The following is an 18,993-nucleotide window of genomic DNA, read 5'->3' on the forward strand; positions in this document are numbered from 1 at the left end:
TGATTAGTCAGTGTACAACACACTTTTAACGTCTTAAGGCCTCACCCGTTGATCTACCGTATATCGGTGTTCACAAACCATCATGACTTCTAACTTAGGTTCATTTAAATATAAAGAAAAAAAATATTCAGAACGTATCAGCCATGCAGTATACGTCCATGAGTTTGCAATCAATTCCCTCAATTTCCCCTTCTCGAATTAGATGCAGCACAGGGGGCGTAATACTATAGGCAACTGAAATTGCATTGTTCGACCTTAATGCACACGAGACCAGTACTTGTGCATAACTACACTAAACTCTATTTTTTGTTTCTACCAATATGTAACTATCTTTCATAATGTTAGGTATAGATTTGCCCGTTTCCTACCGTCATGTCAGAAGTGATGAGTAATAACATTTCAACAAAGAAGAAATGAAATAGAGAAAGTGAAGGATGTAACGATCGGTGGTATCGGAAATCACTAGTGAACAAGTACGTTAAATATTTGCGGAATGATGTCGAATCACATAATCCTACTCTGCACAACATGCGTAACAATAATTGCATCAGAATCGTGACTTGAACTGTGAGTAAAAATAATACAGGATCCCGATATATGATGCTAATACGGTCTAATGCGTCTTATTGCGAACAAATGAATGAATTGCCACCATGGGGCGCGGTGGCGCAGTGGGTCGAGTCCCGCTTGGGGTGCCTTGTGATGGACTGGCGTGCCGTCCTGGGTGTGTCTCGCGTCCTGTGTTGCCGGGTTAGGCTCCGGCTCGCCGCGACCCCGCTTGGGACATGCGGCTTCAGACTGTGGGTGTGTGTGCTTAGCTGGGACCCACGGTAACCGAGAGCTCCTCATTTGCGAATGGACCAAACTGCGCATGTCAAACTGGGATGTTTGGTTTCGTCGCATGTTTGATGACGTCTTCTCTCGACTCGAGAATTTGCAGATGCCAACAAGGCCTTAAAGTGAACTTTTTTGAATCCGATGTCCGTCCTTGAATTGATTAAGCCAGTTTGACGCGAAGCCGCTTCGGGCGGAATTAAGACCGTATGAGGCTTAGGTGTGGAATACTCCAAACCTACAGCCAGAGACAGCAGCAAGCCTAAGCAGCTAGCTTGCTGCTAGCTCAGAGAGGCAGAGAAAGAGGAAAAGAGTTGAAACAGCGGGCGCAATAGACAGACAAAAGACAGAAGTCATGACGTCTCGAAGGTAAGGACAGGTCCTGACAGTAACCTTGTGCTTCAAAGCTCGACGACCATGATGATGTGCCTCATTACCCTCTGGGTTCAGTGATCGCAGTGTTTGGTCGAAGAGAATAGCGCCGATGGCTGATCAGACTTGTGAGGAAGACGTGAAACACCGAGACAACGAAGCGAAGCCGCGTCTCCGCAGCACGACAGTTCTAGTTTCAAAGTCTCATGTTATGTGGAGATCGATTCGCTGTGAGATGCGCTTTCCTGCTCCGTGTCAGCGCCGTACGGTACAGTAATTACAGGGTTTACCGCGGTACCCTCGATCCAGGAACTTACTGGAGTTGCTGGAATTTACACTGCTGTGCAAGCAGTGCAACAGATATAAGCTTTTTAACAGAAAAAAACCAAGTAACACACTAATTGAAGGAGACAGAATATGATTATTGTTTCTCCTTATTCTCCTTCCTGTTTTATTTTAGCTGGAAAAAATGTTAATGTAGCTTGTTCATGACACTTGTTCAACATTTCGTGTGATCAGTGTATATACCTGAGTAATACGCTTCTGATTTTTCATCCAACTGATGAAGACAACGTTTTGCACAGTTGAATTTTTATAGGCTTAGTGAACAGCTTCTGTTCTCTGTTTTTCAGATCATGTACACTTGGAGATATGTTTTAATAGCTAATTTAGAACCAGAAAAATCATTTTGATCTTTAGATATTAGATGTACAGGACATTTACAGATATGTGATATTTGTTGATTGTAACCCAAACATGCTGGAATGTTTACATGAGTTTGAGAATTTTCTTTTTCTTGGTGTAACTGGGGAATCATGTCCATTTCACAGTGCAGATGTCTCTGTGCATAGTTTGATCTTCCTTTTGCATCCATGAGCTGTAAGCTTTCTCTTACTGGCTCCTGCTCTGGTTTGGCCTGCAGGTGGTTCCATCCCAACATCACTGGTGTGGAAGCTGAGAACCTGCTACTGACTCGAGGAGTGGATGGCAGCTTCCTGGCACGTCCCAGTAAGAGTAACCCTGGGGACTTCACTCTGTCCGTCAGGTGAGCGACCAGTGGAAGCAGCAGCTGTCATGAGCCTCCCCGCTCCTCTCAGCACTTTCACATTTACCTGACACTTTTCTCCAAAGCAGCTTACACTGTTAATCTACATACAATTATGTACCCATTTATACAGCTGGGTAGTGCTACTTACCCTAAGTACCTCGTTGAAGGGTACTACAGCCACAGGTGAGATTCGAGCCTGCGACTTTTGGGTCCAAAGGCAACAGCTCTAACTGCTGCGCTACCAGCTGTGTCCCGCTGCGTTCACTCTGCTTCTCCATCAGCCTGAGGCACTCACTCCCAACACCTCTCTTGGCACAATGGCTGTTTTTAATACAGCAAGAATGTTGATTTTTGTCTCTATCTGATGCATATATCAAATATACATGTCCATGGCAAATGTGGCTCACTGGTTAAGGATCAAAGTGTAAATCCTAGGACGGAACCTGGTGTAAAGTTACTTAATCTGAGCTACCTAACATTTAAAATAATAGAGCTAAAATGCTAATTAACCACCATTTTCATTTTAGTTATATGCACAGATTAAGTATTTTAATGTATTTTTGGATTCAATAACCTTTCAAACAAGAAATCAACTAGTTTGAAATTTTTGTATTTTTTTAAGTGTTACTAAAGTATACATAACAAATATTCTTGGTCCAAGTCTAAATTTGAAGGTACTTTTTAAAATTGATTAATCACATTAAACTATTTCGAAGCATGAGTTAAACTATTTAAACTTTTTTTTTTTTTTTTTAAATAATAGTAAGTAAATACAAAATCACTCAGCTTAGAGTATTGGGAATAATGTGTAAATAATGTGAGCCATTAAAGAAATGAGCCCTTGTCAATGTTTTTATTGTTAAAATTGTTGTAAAGTTGTAGCTGTTATTTGGGGGTTTATGGTAATACAACATTAATTTTGTTTACATTTTCAACCTCAATATCAGTGGCAGGATCAGCAGTAGAACCCCAGCAGCATGGCTACTGCGGTTTCCACATGGAGAGTACAAATGTACACACCTTCAATCCTGTCTGTGTGTCATTGAAATCTAGAAGTAAAATAGAAAGTTGTAAACCAAAATTATGCTTTAGCTTCAGGGAGCTTTTCTTTTAGTGTCGGCTGATCCACCCCCCCTGCACACTAAATTGCAGAATGTGTCTCATGGCCTGTGGTAAACCTACTCTTGTTGCTGGTGAGTCTGTGTGTGGTGCAGAGTGATTAGACTGTTCAGTGTTTTTCTTTAATCTCACTGTGAACTAATCGGGAGTCTTACCTAAACCCATCTGAAAAAGGCCTTAATCAATGATTTCAATACTGATCAATAATAAATTATAATTTCTGCATAACTTTTTTACTCATGTACCTATTAAGAAAGCATGAAAAGTTACAGGTAGCATCAGGTTTCAGTTTTTTGCAGCTGAAAATATGTTTACATCTGTTTCCGTTGTTGTTCTCTCAAAATTTTTCTTCATCTAGTGCCAGACAAATGATTAGTAATGATTTATGGTTGGTCCTTTCTGACGATACTTTCTTTGAGTGTATGATCTTAGAACAGGCCAATTCTCCTCCCTAGCATAGTTGGGGACTTGTTTTCTTTCGTACACCATGTGGCCTTCTCTAAGATCGTGATTATCAGAGATTTCTGTGATGCTTACAGTCAAGCTTTGTACTACTAATAATCCCCTGCTCAGGCATCTTTTACTCAAATGATACCCTATCTCTCCGACATTAGACGGAATGGAGCAGTCACTCACATCAAGATCCAGAACACTGGGGACTACTATGATCTCTACGGTGGCGAGAAGTTTGCCACTCTGGCAGAGCTTGTTCAGTATTACATGGAGCACCACGGGCAGCTGAAGGAGAAGAACGGTGATGTCATCGAGCTGAAGTATCCACTTAACTGTGCAGACCCAACATCTGAGAGGTGTGCATACCACATTGTCTGGCCCTTTACATTCAACTCGCTATAAGTGTTGTTTTTTTTTTTTTCCCCTTCAAATTTGGCCAAAAAATTGACTATTTTTCCCAACAGTTTTAAATATATGTATTAAAATTGTTCATTCACAAATAGTGCACACAAGTGGAACTTAAAAGGTAGGCATTTAGTTTTTTTACTCAACTTAGCTAAAATAAGGTATGTGGACTGAAATAAGCTGAATCTTCCTTTATATTGAGTGTGCAGTGTACCTTAAGGTGAAAATCACTACCAGCCTCAAATAAAAATGTTTTATGAGGCACCAGGCTATGCAGTAAAGAAACGAACTATAGGAAAAAACAAAGAAATTTTAAGAGAGGTTAATTGTTTAGGAGGTGACAATATGTATTAGAACAGTTTTTCTTTTTGGAATTCCATTCCTTGGGTCCCCTCGTGCTGTATGTTTTCACATTTATTCATTTAGCTGACGCTTTTCTCCAAAGCAACTTACAACAGTAGTCTACCTATAATTATTTATCCATTTATACAGCTGGGTAAGGTTACTGGAACAATTTTATGGTAAGTACCTTGCTCAGGGGTACTACATCCGGAGGTAGGGATCAAACTTCAAACCTTTGGGTGCAAAGGCAGGAGCTCTAACCACTATGCTACCAGCTGTCCCAAAATTTTTGTTATAACCAGCATTCAGTCATGTTATTCTACTCACTGTCCAATCATCACGTCCTGGAATTGTAAGTGTGTTAGGGCCGGAATAAAGCCCTGCACTTCTTTCAGGCTTTAGAATTTAAAAATGCAGACCTGGACGGATCCATTCTTATGTAATGGAAAATGACCGACAGCCTTCTTTTTCAAGCATATAATCGTACTATGTAAAGGCTTCAGTTTCCACAGTTTCCAGCTAAGTCTGTATATGATGCAGAGCAGAGCAAAATATGAACAGCAGGTTGACCTGGTCCCCCTCCTTCCCTAAGGTGGTTCCATGGCCACCTCTCAGGTCGTGAGGCAGAGAAGCTGCTGACAGAGAAAGGCAAGAATGGCAGCTTCCTGGTCCGTGAGAGTCAAAGCCACCCGGGGGACTTTGTGCTGTCCGTGCGCACTGGTGATGACAAGACGGATGGCAGTGACGGCAAGCCCAAGGTCACCCATGTCATGATCCGGTGCCAGGTGTGTTAACATTGCCCTATTGCTTCTATAACTTGTGGTTGCGTGGCAGGTGATTCACGGGGATGCAAGCAAGTGTGCTGAGCCGATATAGCCCAAATCAGGATCAGCTAAAAGTGCTTGAATGACAATGTACAGTGATGGCTGAGTAGTTCCAGTGTGCTGGTTGAAGGGGAGAGACCCTCAAGTGAGTGTGGTGAAGAGCAGAGAGATTTACCAGAGCACATCTCTGTCACGCAGCATGACATGAAGTATGATGTCGGAGGTGGAGAGAAGTTTGATTCCCTCACAGACCTGGTGGAACATTACAAGAAGAACCCAATGGTGGAAACACTGGGCACTGTTCTGCAGCTCAAACAGGTAGATCTTGAATTTGTTTTGACTGCTATGAATAATTGGGATTTTTAATGGACTTTTTAATTGTCTGCTAGAAAACTAGTACATATGCAACAGTAAGTAGTATAGTGGTTAGAACCGCCATCTTACAATGAAAAGACTCAGGTTAAAATCCGACCTCCCGCAGAAATGTCCTTGTGTAAGGTACCCCGAATTCATCCAGTAAAAACCACCTTGCTTCTATAAATGACCAAAGAACTGTGAGTAGGTAAGGATGCAAACCTCCCATTTTAAGTTGCTTGTGAAAAAAAGTGTCAGCTAAATGAGTAATATCTGGTTGAATAATGCTTTTAGCTGTAATTTCTTCACTAGGTACTTTATCAGTGATGGTTTTGCATTTATAATTCTGTAAGTGTGGATTGAGGGGTAATGCTAAGTGTCTGGCCTTGTCTGAATAATCTGTAATTGACATTGATGTGCTTTTTCCATTAGTAGCTAGTAAGTACTGGTGTCTTAAGTTGCTCTGGACAAAGCCAGCTGCCATGTAAATGTATTGAAAAGGTTCACAGGAAATCTTCTTTGGTTGTGTCTTTGTCATGATGACCCATGGACCCAAAGCCCCTGAACACAACGCGTATCAATGCTGCTGAGATTGAGAGTCGGGTACGAGAGCTGAGTAAGCTGGCAGAGACCACTGACAAGGTCAAACAGGGCTTCTGGGAGGAGTTTGAGGTGAGCATTAGCAATCGGAACATTGTGCTGTGAGCCTTCATTGTGCAGTGCCTTCTTGTCCACTTTGCACTTTGAGCACTTCTGGGGTCGTGAGCTTGTATTAATGCTGGACTTCGCAACTAGTATTTTTTTTCCTCGTCATTTCTTTGGCCAGTGAACCACAGAAATGGGTACGTTATTTAAAAATTGACTGAATTATTTAAAAAATCTTAATGATACTCAACACCTGAACTTGACAAGCACAAGATTTTTGCTAAGTTACACTGCACCATGCTGTCAGTGGTGCACATTCAGAGTAATTTAAAATTTCATTTTTGGAAATAAGTGGACATAGATTTATAACAATTAACTTGAGCTAGCTACACATTTTTATAAAATGGCTACTTGTGGCTATTGGCCAGTCGGTTGCCCACTGCCATATTAATGGGCAGTTGCACTGATTTCATGAAAGATTTCAAGCAGGCAGTGAGGGTGTTGAGATGTCTGAGTTTCAAATGCAACATGGGTGGGTATGTACAGTTCTCAAGGACCATTTCCCTTCAGGTCCATAGTTCTCCATTTCTCACTGAGAGAGTCATTTGAAAAGTACCCTAGAAACAACTCTTAGTTGGCCAAGCACCTACGAAAATGTCACAGTGTCCAGCTACTGATTTTTTTATTTATTTTTTTTTTATTTTATTTTATTTTATTTGAAATGTTGTTGTAGCTCAAAAAACACCAGCGCACCCTTTGCATTTTGAGTGGCAGATTGTCCAGTTCTCGTGTGCAGCACGTGACATAGTGCTGGAAATGGTACACATCAGTAAAGTGATATGTACTGTAGGTGTGTGAGTGCTAAAACAATGGGGACCCCCATGTGAATCCCAACTGTTTCCTATCTACAGACCCTGCAGCAGCAGGAGTGCAAGCTGCTGTATAGCCGTAAGGAGGGCCAGCGCCCGGAGAACAAGAACAAGAATCGGTACAAGAACATCTTGCCTTGTGAGTGTTCTCTCAGTCTTTACAGGCACAGCTAGTTCCCTGTGTCACTGCGTACTTCTGGGTAATGGTCTCTCTAAACCTACAGGTGTTTTCACACAAAACATTACTTACTCACTAGTAATGTCCAGTAGTTATGCCTAGTTGTGTTGGAAGTTTCATGTTGAAGCACACTTTGACTGGTGTTATGTAGCAGTCCATCTTTCTCAGATGTCCAGTTAACATTTGTATCAATCATCAGACTTTTGCTGTACTGATTATTGTTGTATTTGTTTTCTGGCTTATAGCGTTAAAACTAATTGCACTAGTACAAATGAGCAACTGTTAGTCATTTTTTTCAGTTGCCCTTATTGCTTGTACAGAGCAGTGACACAGCAACTCTGATACTGTGGGAAATGCAAAGCATTTTTTCTTCAAATTGTGTTTGGCTTGTTTAGCTGGTTTGGCTCAGTTTTTTTCTGTTTTTCCCTCCAAGTTGATCATACACGTGTGGTACTCAGTGATGGCGATTCAAATGAACCTGGGTCCGATTACATCAATGCAAACATCATCGTGGTACGTGTTTCTCAAACCAGATCGTAACACTATTGCTTTGCTTCCACTATCTTTGATATGGGAGGTTCTTTCTAAATAGGTCCCACTGGGATTACTTAAATGTTTGGTTCCTCATCATACAGATGATGTCCTTATTGTGTCTGTCCTCATTGCGCTATGTCTTTTTCAGGCGGCTGTGGATTCAAAGTGTAACAATAGCAGGGTGAAGAAGGGATACATTGCCACGCAAGGGTGCCTGCAGAACACTGTGAGCGACTTCTGGAGAATGGTTTATCAGGAGAACTCTCACGTCATCGTCATGACCACCAAGGAGGTGGAGAGAGGCAAGGTAATGGCCACTGTCTAATTCCTTCCTGTCCTGTGTCTACATTACTTTCTGGGTCCTCGAATATTTTCTGTTGTTCCACCACAGATCCTTATGAAAATTCACTTTTCATCTCATTGCCTTAATGCTTTTGGAAATTTGTAGATAAGGGCATTGAAACACTTTCCCACCATGTAAAAGGATCTTCTGCAATATTACTGATTCATCGACTCTTATCAAAGCAAACAGCACTGCTGTGCTCATTTTGTAGGATATGGCATCCCCCCCATTTCACTATACTACATCCAGCTTGTTAACTACCATTTTAATATAGAGTTCCCTTTTGGATATTTTACAGTGTTTAAAACTACATTTATTTATAATGATTTACTTGAGATAAGGAGGGTGCGTGATGGTGCAGTGGATTGGACTGGGTCCTGCTCTCCGGTGGGTCTGGGGTTCGAGTCCCACTTGGGGTGCCTTGCGATGAACTGACGTCCCGTCCTGGGTGTGTCCTCTCCCCCTCCAGCCTTACGCCCTGAGTTGCTGGGTTAGGCTCTGGTTCCCCGCGACCCTGTATGGGACAAGATGTTCAGAAAATGTGTGTGTGTACTTGAGATAACGAACATTGAGCTCACCTCATAGCCATTTCTGTCTGCAGAGTAAATGTGTGAAGTATTGGCCAGATGTGTCGGCACTTAAGGAGTATGGAGCCATGCGTGTCCGAAACGTGAAGGAAGTGTTGGCACACGACTACATCCTGCGTGAGCTGAAGCTGTCCAAGGTTGGGCAGGTGCGTTGTTCTGTCACCTTGTTCATGGCCATGTAGAGTATACCGCCTCCTGGCGTTACTGCTGGTCTGTAAAGACATACATTACATTTACTCAGACGAGTACTGCATTATGGGTGCACTGCATGGCTGCTGGATATAACTTGTTGCTCCCAGCTTATATACAGCAACCTGGTGCTGATTTGATCTGTGGCCACAGGGCAACACAGAGCGTACTGTGTGGCAGTACCACTTCCGTGCCTGGCCGGACCATGGCGTGCCCACTGACCCTGGAGGTGTGTTGGACTTCCTGGAGGAAGTGAACTTGAGGCAAGAAAGCATACTGGAGGCAGGGCCCATAATTGTGCATTGCAGGTGAGATTTCCCTGTACAGTGTTTTGTACATCAGTGTACATTTGTCACTGTACATTACTGATGCACTGTCAGTGTTTGTCTTGTATTTCTCATTTAAAGCAGCTCCACTTGTACAAAATTTATTCCTGCCATTGCTGTTTTGCAACCACATGTATGAATTAGCTCCAGAATTTTCTGTCCTCTACTATTATGCTTATGCTAGAAATGAGTGCATTCATTGTAGCTGTGATATGCTGATAGACATTTTGAATTTAAGGACTTGTGTTAAATTTTTCTCTACTGTGTGCAGTGCCGGTATTGGGCGAACTGGGACGTTTATAGTGATTGACATCCTTATCGATGTGATTAGAGAAAAAGGTGAGTTTAGCTTTCTTTAGTATGAGGCATATGATTTATATACTTAACTTGCTGGCTGATACCTTTCTTAAGAAAGTACACAGAACATAGTGTTCGCTTGTTCATTATTACTGGTTGTTTATTAAAGGTCCACTAAAATAATAGGATTTTGACTCGTGTCAGTGTTTTCAGCTGCAGATACTTGGTATGTTTAAGGTGAGACCAGCTTTCTGATGATGGCTGCTCTTCAAGTTTGTTTAACATCAGAACTTTTTACTTGTCTATATGTTGCATTACATTATTTAGTTGTTTTTACATCTTACCACAGTATTTGTTTTAAAGTCACTGTTACGATTTTAAAGTTACTGTTGGAGTTCCAGTCACAAACAACCATTGAAAAAGCTCCACTGCCCAAACTGCTTTCATTGTTGGACCTAGTCTGTGTAACCGCGTGAGCTCCAAGTCAATTTCATGTTGTTCCGAGTTTAAGGGCACAGATATGATTCAGGTAATTCTTAAGATAGATAAGATAGATTGGTTTAAGTCATTAGCTGTCTAGATAATCCGTGAGGTGACGGAAGGTGTTTACATTGCAGGGGTGGACTCTGACATTGATGTGCCAAAGACCATCCAGATGGTGCGGTCACAGCGCTCTGGGATGGTGCAGACAGAGGCACAGTACCGCTTCATCTATATGGCCGTGCAGCACTACATTGAGACGCTGCAGCGTCGCATTGAAGAGGAGCAGGTTTGTATGGTTATCAGTGATTTTTTTTTTTTTTTTTTTTTTTTTTTTAAATAAATTTGTGCCAGTGATTTTATGTTCTGAGCTCTCCCAGGTCTTGAATGTGTTTATAGCCTAATGTGGTCTAGGTGTCCAAATCTTTGGAGAGTCTGACCTGTTTCTGTCTTGGGTTTATGATCTCCATTTATTGTTGTTTAGTTTTCAGCAAACACAATCTTCAGAAGCAGTTCTTTATACATGGCATTTTAGCTTTGTCTCTTTTCTGACTTGGACACAGGAGCTTCTGTCTCTTAACCACAATGCTACATAGAAGCTCTAAATACTCCCATCTTGACCTCTGCTTCTTTTTTCCAGAAAAGCAAAATTAAAGGCAGAGAGTATACCAACATCAAATACTCTCTCTCTGATCTGACTGGCGGAGACCAGAGTCCCTTACCTCCATGTACCCCAACCCCCCTCTGTGCTGAGTGAGTATGGAGGTCCATCCCACATAAATAGAGGGGGGAATGTTCATGATAGGCAGTCTGAATTGATTGCTATCAGGAAGCTTTGGGACTGATAGCTGCCCCTTCCTGTTCTGTAGTTCCTTTAGAAGTAGACGTAGTCTCTGATCATGTTGTTGCTGCTTCTTGAAGAATTATGTAGAATCCAATGTTGACTGCCTGACTCTTGTCCCCATGCACAGCTTGTGTGAGGACAGCTCGCGTGTGTACGAAAACGTTGGGCTGATGCAGCCTCCCAAGGGCCACAGATGAGATTGATTGATTGCTTGTGGGCCAGTTAGACGTAAAACCTGCAGGTAAGCTCCTCTTTCATCTCTGTATCTTTTTAATTTTTTCGTTAACTAAACCAAATTAGACAACATATGATCCTTTTCAAAATACAGCTCCACAATCCCTTATCTCCAATTCCAAAATCTGGAAAGCTCTGAAAGCCAAAAGGTTTTTTTGTAGAAATAAAACCTGCCAACAACAACAAAACTGATGTTCCCCCTTCTCCAGTATCATCAGGCAACCAGATATGATGAACACATATTGCATGTACTATATGTAGAGGTATTCAACTCGGTTTGGAACTTTTCCATATCTGAATTCTTTACTGAACATCTTCTGTAGAAATAAGGAGTACTGGAGTTTTTATGCTCTATATTTCACGATTTCCTTTACCAGATTATTATTATTATTATTATTATTATTATTATTATTACTGTAAAATCCCTATTTAACGCTCCCACCCATTTTTGAAAATACCCGGTATATTTTTTTCGAGTAATCAGACAAGAATGAAAAACCTTACCGGTTCCAAGTTTTAAATCCCATTCTCTTCCTTAATCCGTAACATGAAACAATCTATAAACATAACTATGTGAACATGTCAAACTTCTGTGAAAAACACTGACATTGACAACTGTTAAACTGTATTAACACGTTTACACACTCTAAACAACAAAGATAATCCACTGGTTTATTAATGTACAGGACTATCGTAATCTGACGCCTCCCCGACGTCTGTCACGTGCGAGTGGTCAGATTCATCAAGTCAGAAATTTCACACCCAGCAAGGCCAGCACTACCCCTGGCAACATTCTCGAGCACATTTTCACTCAGGATGCTAGGGGGTAATACCCGATGTACTTGTGGAATTTGCTTGAACTTTTTAGGGAGAGAAATGATGATCGATTTCACTACCGTATGACCTCTAATAAACACCCCCATTTTGGAAAATTTAATGCCCCCAGGGCTGTTAAATAGGGATTTTACTGTAGTAGTAGTAGTAGTAGTAGTAGTAGTAGTAATAATAATAAAATAGTAATATATGAATAAACTAATAATTTTACAGTCATTTATCACACTTAGTGTGAATATTCACATATTTTACTGCAGAAATCATGTGTTTGATTGCCCCAAAGCACATCTGGTCCCAGTGGGTTCAGATAAGGGATTTTGGGCCTGTATTCAAAGAGTGGGCAGAATAAATGATTTCTTTAGAAGAGTGTAACAGTCATACATAAAGGAATGACATTTGAGTGCTGACATTGTGCTACAGGTGTTTACTGTAAAAGGTAAGTTTCCACTCTGATTACTCTTTGTACTCAGAGTCTTAGTTTTAGAGTGTTCATGTTTTTTCACATTTGATTAAAAACTCATATCGTTAAAAATGCTTTCATTTTCCCTCAAAACAGATAATGTATTCAGAGTTTTTTGCATATAAATGAATGGAGTACATCTTACTTTATTAAATATATTGAACTTTTTTGTCTACAAATGCATGGTGAAAACTTGCATGGTAGAATATGATCAAAAATAATTTGTGATTAGTTTATTTGACTTATCATTTTTATACTGATACTTACAGTATTACTATTTCCTTCCCCAGAAGTCTATTTTTAGCCTGAGACATTATGGAAAGAAATGGACATCAAGTTGTGGAAACTCCTGGACTGTTGAAGTTTGTCCATCTTTGTCATCTAAACTTAATCCTTTGTCAAAAACCACTGTGACCATTATGAAGCTTTATCTCTTGAGTTGGAATAGATTCTGTTCCCTATTTTTTAGGATATTTCCTGAAATGCCTTGGCTCATAAAAAAGAGGTCTCTATCATTAGACCTTGTCTGCTGCTTGCAGACTGAATGAAGCACTTTTTGTCAGCTTCTGATCTTTACGTTTTGTCAACGCTTCTGCATTTTTTTTTTTTTTTTTTGAAATCCAGTGATGGATGACACATTACAAGTTTGCAGCCAAGCAGCAAGGATCAGATGGAATTGGACTGTGCCAAAGATACTATTAGCCAAACTCGCTCCACCTGCCTACACTTTCTGCCTTGGCTCTTTTATGAATAGTGTTTAAAAAAAAAAACAAAGGGATTCTATTAAGCATTAAGGGATGCTTGTCCTCATTTTTATACCCCTACGCAAATGCAGTAAGAATGTATTTTTCCTAGATTTGCATTCATATTGAAGCACAGCATCCTATATAACCTGCCTTTATAAAAAAATACATGTTGCATTTGTCCTAGATGTTTTCTTTTAAAAGGCTTTTCTTACTGCTTTTCAGCACTAGTGAAAGATTTCAGACAGGTTTCATAGCTGTTAAAGTGGATCTGTGTTCTAGTCCTAAAGGCCTGCAGGTCGTACCCTGCAGCAAGGTACATAACTTAGATTGCTGCAGTAAAGACATCCAATTGTATTAATAGATGAAGTATGAAACTCTATTCTAGGTTGCTGAGATTAAAATCATCTGCTAAACCACATGCCTGTAAGAGCCCATTTCCAGCAGCTTTTGGCTAGCAGCCATTTCAGAGGTCATCGTCTTCAAAGAATTGCAAGCTGGAAACTACATTGGAGGATACAACTGGCTTGGTTGTTCCGTATGTTTTAACGATGTGACCTGTTTGACTTGGAGGCTTTAGTTTAACCTCAGAAGTAAGGTAATATTTTTAAGTGATATAATGATGGTTAAAAATGTTGTTGCAGGTGAATACCAAGGCCACACCTGCAGTGGATATTCCTTAATGAATTACTTGAATGACAGTCTTGATAACAGGCACAGCACCATTTTTCTGTTCTGGGAATCAGTTTGGTTTCTCCACCTAGCTAGTATGCCTTGTCAGAATCAGTGGAAAGCTGTGTTTCACTTACAGACAGTATGTTTTACATATAAAATTAAAACTACTACAGTATTTTAAGTAATAACCATATATTTAATTTAACGGTTGAGTTGTCTCCTATTTGCTTTATTGAGTTAAAGTACCTGTCCACTGTGTTTCAGGTGGAATGCAAGCATTTGAACCTTTTGTCATTTGCTTTGTTAATTGGCTGTATTTGGTTATAAGACTGTCCAGATGTGTACACAATCTGGAAGAGATGCTGTGTTGCACAGTTGTGATTTATAGAAGGTAAAGAAACTGAAGCAGTCTGTCAATGAGCCAAGCTGTTTTTGTGTGTGTGTGTGTGTGTGTGTGTGTGTGTGTGTGTGTGTGTGCGCGCGCGTGCGCGCGCGCATTTGTTTTAAAATGTGGGTCTTCATCTTCATTGACTTCCTTAATCGTGATCCTGGGTTTCAGATCTTCAACTTTATTATTTCCTAAATGTTTAGCCAAGTCATAAATTTATTTTTATGGTATAAGTGTATGTCCCCTCCTCTTGCATATTTCTCTGATCAGTGCATTGTTTTTTGGAATTGTAACCATTGTTATAAAAACAGAGCTCACTGAATTTTCTTACTCTGGGTAACATAAATCGTGAAACTGGCTCATTTGCAATAACCAGAATGTATTTTATAACAATGCACATCAATTACCATAGGATAAACGTCATTGTCAGTCAGGTATGCCATGTGTTAAATTCTTCAGTTCATTTTTGGACTGGAACTTAGATGCTTTTTTGTTGGATATTATGCCATTTTTGCCTAAATAAACGATAACTTTTTTTATCAACAATAAATCTGAAAATCCCACATTTGTTTGTCTTTCCTGCTTTTACCAAGAAGGCTGTGATTGTAAATACTTGTCTTTTTTTTTTTTTTGTATACAACTTCAGCTCATGGAAACAAACTCACCTTCATATAAGTGTCTGATAATTTTGATTAGTTTGCTTATAAAAATATGTAATTCCTTGTTCATTAGTACTGTACATGGTTATTTTTATAGGCTAATGGAAAGTTCATACAACCAATCTGATAGGATTGTGTTAGTCACTTTTGTATTACTTCTATAGTCAATGATATGATTTATCCATGAAAGAAGAAACAAAAGGAAAATAACTGGAAATATTACTGTTATTATTTGTTAACACATACTTGCAGTATTTTCTGAAGTTACATGCAGCACATGACTCATTTATATAGGTGGGTATTAGAGCAATTCACCTTGCTTCCTGTAGTGGTAGTTTGGGAGGAATAAGGAATTTGATCAGTAATTTAAACTGCTCTTCAATCCAATATAAATGTTTTTTTTTTTTCCCTCCACCATGAAATTAGCAGGTCCTATACTGTTTTTATTTTTTAATGTAAAATTGGAATATTGTTTTCTGAGTTGTGGAAACAAGCATCATTTGTAAAACAAAAGTTGGTTTGTGCCTATTGTTTTCCAGGAGGCAGCCAAAAACAAATATCTCATTATCAGGAACAATGGAGTTTATGGATATATTACTCATTGTGCTTGTAATAGAGGGACTGTATAGTTGTCAGTGTCACCCATTTGAATGGTTATACTGTTTAAATTATGGGTTGGTGATTATTTACACATTCAACATTATTCATGTGTACAGAATATATGGGGGTATAGGTAGTGCAGCATTCGAGCTGCTGTCCTGCAGGTGAAGCGCCTGGGTTCAAATCCCTGCTGTAGTACTCAACAGCAAGGTAGTTATCCTGAATTGCTACATAAAGAATATCCTGCTGCATAAATGAGTAAATAACTGTACAAAACATTATAAGTTGCTTTGGGGAAAAGCATCAGCTAAGTGAATAAATAATAACATAGATGGAAACCTTATACAACCATTTTTAACAGGCCTGGGCTTGTATGCTGTTTGTTTCTTTCACGCTAATCAGATGTATGGGAGTATAATGTAAATTTATTGTAAAAGTTACATAAGAAAATTAAAAAAAGGAAAATGATTGCATCTGGTGATCATTACAAGAACAATGAAAAAGAATTATACATAGCCACATAAGCCAGGCTGAAAATTGAGTGAGTTCTGAAGTATAGTTTTATTTTTAGTTTCTATTTTAGGGCACTGCAATAAACAGACAATTGAATGCTTTTATATAATCCTGTTTAACAGTCAGACTGTGTGAACATACAGTCCACTTAGATTGTGTACAAAAGTTTGCGCACCCCAAAACACACAAGACAGAAGAAGACTTCAGGCATTTATTGGAAGTAAGGTGAAACAAAACTAAAGGACATACATTTCAGTATACACGTGCAAAAATGTGAAAAACTTTTAGCCAAGTCAACATCCGCAAAGCTGCTGGTCCGGACGGAATTTCAGGATGAGTTTTAAAAACATGCAGTGAGCAACTGGCTGCTGTCTTCACGGACATATTTAACACCTCCTTAAAAAGCTTAGCTGTACCCACCTGTTTCAAAAATATCACCATTATCCCTGTTCCTAAGAAAAACAAAGTGAGCTGCCTTAATGACTATCGCCCAGTGGCATTGACCCCCATTGCAATGAAATGCTTTGAGAGGCTGGTGCTGGGACACATTAAGGACACCATCCCAGACACTTTGGACCCACTGCAGTTTGCCTACCACCACAACAGATCCACTGAAGACACAATATCACACACCCTTCAACACTGTCATCCCAACCAAGCTGATCCACAAACTACTAGGTCTGGAGCTGAGTGCCACATTGTGCAACTGGATCCTGGATTTCCTCACCAACAGACCCCCGCATGTGCGAATTGGCAGAAATACTTCCTCCCCACTGATCCTCAACACTGGCAATCCACAGGGAAACATCCTGAGCCCGGTGCTGTATTCCTTATTCATACATGACTGTGTGGCCAGTCACAGCTCCAACACCATCATAAAGTTTGCTGAGGATACCACCATTGTGGTTCTGATCACCAACAACGATGAGATGGCCTACAGAGAGGAAGTGAGGCTCCTGGCAGAGTGGTGCCAGGACAGCAACTTGTCTCTCAATGTCAGTAAAACTAAGGAGCTGGTGATTGACTTCAGGAAACAGGACACTGTTCATGCACCCATCTACATAGGAGGGGGCATTGTAGAGAGGGTCAACAGCTTCAGATTCCTAGGGGTCACCCTCACTGCTAAACTCACATGGAGTGAGCACACAGCATCAACCATCAATAAGGCCCATCAATGCCTCCACTCCCTCAGGCGTCTGAAGAAAGCCAGGATGTCCATTACAGTCCTCACCACTTTCTACAGGTGTGCTGTGGAGTCCGTCCTTACAGGGTGTATTACATCCTGGTGTGGCAGCTGCTCCATGCGGGACAAGAAAGCCCTGCAGAAGGTGGTCAAGACAGCTCAGGAAATCATCGGCACACAGCTACCAGCAGTACAGGACACCCACACCATAAGCTGCCTCAGAAAGACAATGCGCATCATGAAAGATCATAGTCACCCTGCACGGACACTTTTCTCTTCTCTGCCATCTGCAAAGCAGCTCAGGTCCATTCAAACCCGCACTGGTAGGTACAGGAACAGCTTTTACCCCACTGCTGTAAGAGTATACAACACTCACCAATGTGCCACCTTAGTAACTAGAGTTGGACTGCTCCTTCCAAGCGCACTGTTAGATTATACTGTCACTCTAAGCATTCTCATTCTCATGTTCTGAGTTCTCTGGCCATCTACTGCTATTATTGTTATTGCTGTTACCATTATTTATTGTTATTGCTATTGCATTACTCACTGTCATTGTCATTGTTTTGTTTTGTGCAGTATTTCTTTTGTCTTTGTCTTTGTCCATAGTCTGTGGAGAAGCATTCAAGAAGAATTTCATGATACTTGTACATGGTACTTGTACCTATGACAATAAACTTGAAACTTGAAACAAATGGACAAAATAAATAATCTTCTACAGCAGTCTTTTGAAGTGAATGTAGTCACTGCACTGTGCAGTCGGAACATGAACACTCATGGCACAGTATTCAAACAACATGATTTATGCACATTCGATGTATTCCACATATAAAGTTGACCCACAAATACTATCTTCAAAACAATTATGATACGGCAGAGAACAAGATACAGACAACGCAACAATATATATAAGCTGAGGATGAAAATAGATTCTTCTCATTAGAGTTTTCACATGTGTTTCTAATCGAGATGCCAGAAGTAATGTGATGCAAAATATATCCATCCATCCATCCATCTTCCTCCGCTTTTATCTGGGGCCGGGTCGCGGGGGCAGCAGTGCGAGCAGAGTCCTCCAGACTTCCCTCTCCCCGCATACCTCCTCCAGCTCCTCTGGGGAAACTCCAAGGCGTTCCCAGGCCAGCCGGGAGACATAGTCTCTCCAACGTGTCCTGGGTCTGCCCCGAGGCCTCCTCCCAGTGGGACAAGCCCGGAACACCTCCCCAGGGAGGCGTCCAGGAGGCATCCGGAACAGATGCCTGAGCCACCTCAACTGGCTCCTCTTAATGCGGAGGAGCAGCGGCTCTACTCCGAGCTCCTTCCGGGTGACTGAGCTCCTCACCCTATCCCTAAGGGTGCGCCCAGCCACTCTGCGGAGGAAACTCATTTCTGCCGCTTGTATCCGCGATCTCATTCTTTCGGTCATGATCCAAAGTTCATGACCATAGGTGAGGGTAGGAACGTAGATCGACCGGTAAATTGAGAGCTTCGCCTTACGACTCAGCTCCCTCTTCACCACAACAGACCGGTACAATGACCGCATTACTGCGGACGCCGCACCGATCCGCCTGTCAACCTGCCGCTCCATTTTTCCCTCACTCGTGAACAAGACCCCGAGAAACTTAAACTCCTCCGCTTGAGGGAGCAACTCCCCCTAACCCGGAGGG

The 18,993-nt window shown here is 40.9% G+C and overlaps 1 protein-coding gene across 2 annotated transcripts; it reads left to right on the forward strand.

Annotated features, from left to right (window-relative positions):
- The first annotated feature begins 835 nt into the window (after positions 1 to 835).
- LOC108934731 (tyrosine-protein phosphatase non-receptor type 11-like) lies at positions 836 to 14,935 on the forward strand. Of its 2 annotated transcripts, none has more exons than XM_018752789.2 (16): positions 836 to 1,203; positions 2,129 to 2,251; positions 3,988 to 4,182; positions 5,166 to 5,358; positions 5,596 to 5,715; positions 6,310 to 6,423; positions 7,308 to 7,404; positions 7,877 to 7,956; positions 8,126 to 8,284; positions 8,922 to 9,053; positions 9,250 to 9,404; positions 9,694 to 9,761; positions 10,337 to 10,488; positions 10,840 to 10,952; positions 11,171 to 11,284; positions 12,862 to 14,935. In XM_018752789.2, the coding sequence occupies exons 1-15, from the start codon at positions 1,190 to 1,192 to the stop codon at positions 11,238 to 11,240; spliced, it is 1,785 nt and encodes a 594-aa protein (XP_018608305.1). In that variant the 5' UTR covers positions 836 to 1,189; the 3' UTR covers positions 11,241 to 11,284; positions 12,862 to 14,935. The 2 variants fall into 2 exon arrangements, with proteins under 2 accessions (XP_018608305.1, XP_018608306.1); XM_018752790.2 differs by having other exon boundaries at positions 12,865 to 14,935.
- The last annotated feature ends 4,058 nt before the right edge of the window (positions 14,936 to 18,993 follow it).

Source organism: Scleropages formosus, chromosome 1 (genome assembly GCF_900964775.1).
Source record: "Scleropages formosus chromosome 1, fSclFor1.1, whole genome shotgun sequence".
Classification (NCBI taxonomy): domain Eukaryota; kingdom Metazoa; phylum Chordata; class Actinopteri; order Osteoglossiformes; family Osteoglossidae; genus Scleropages; species Scleropages formosus.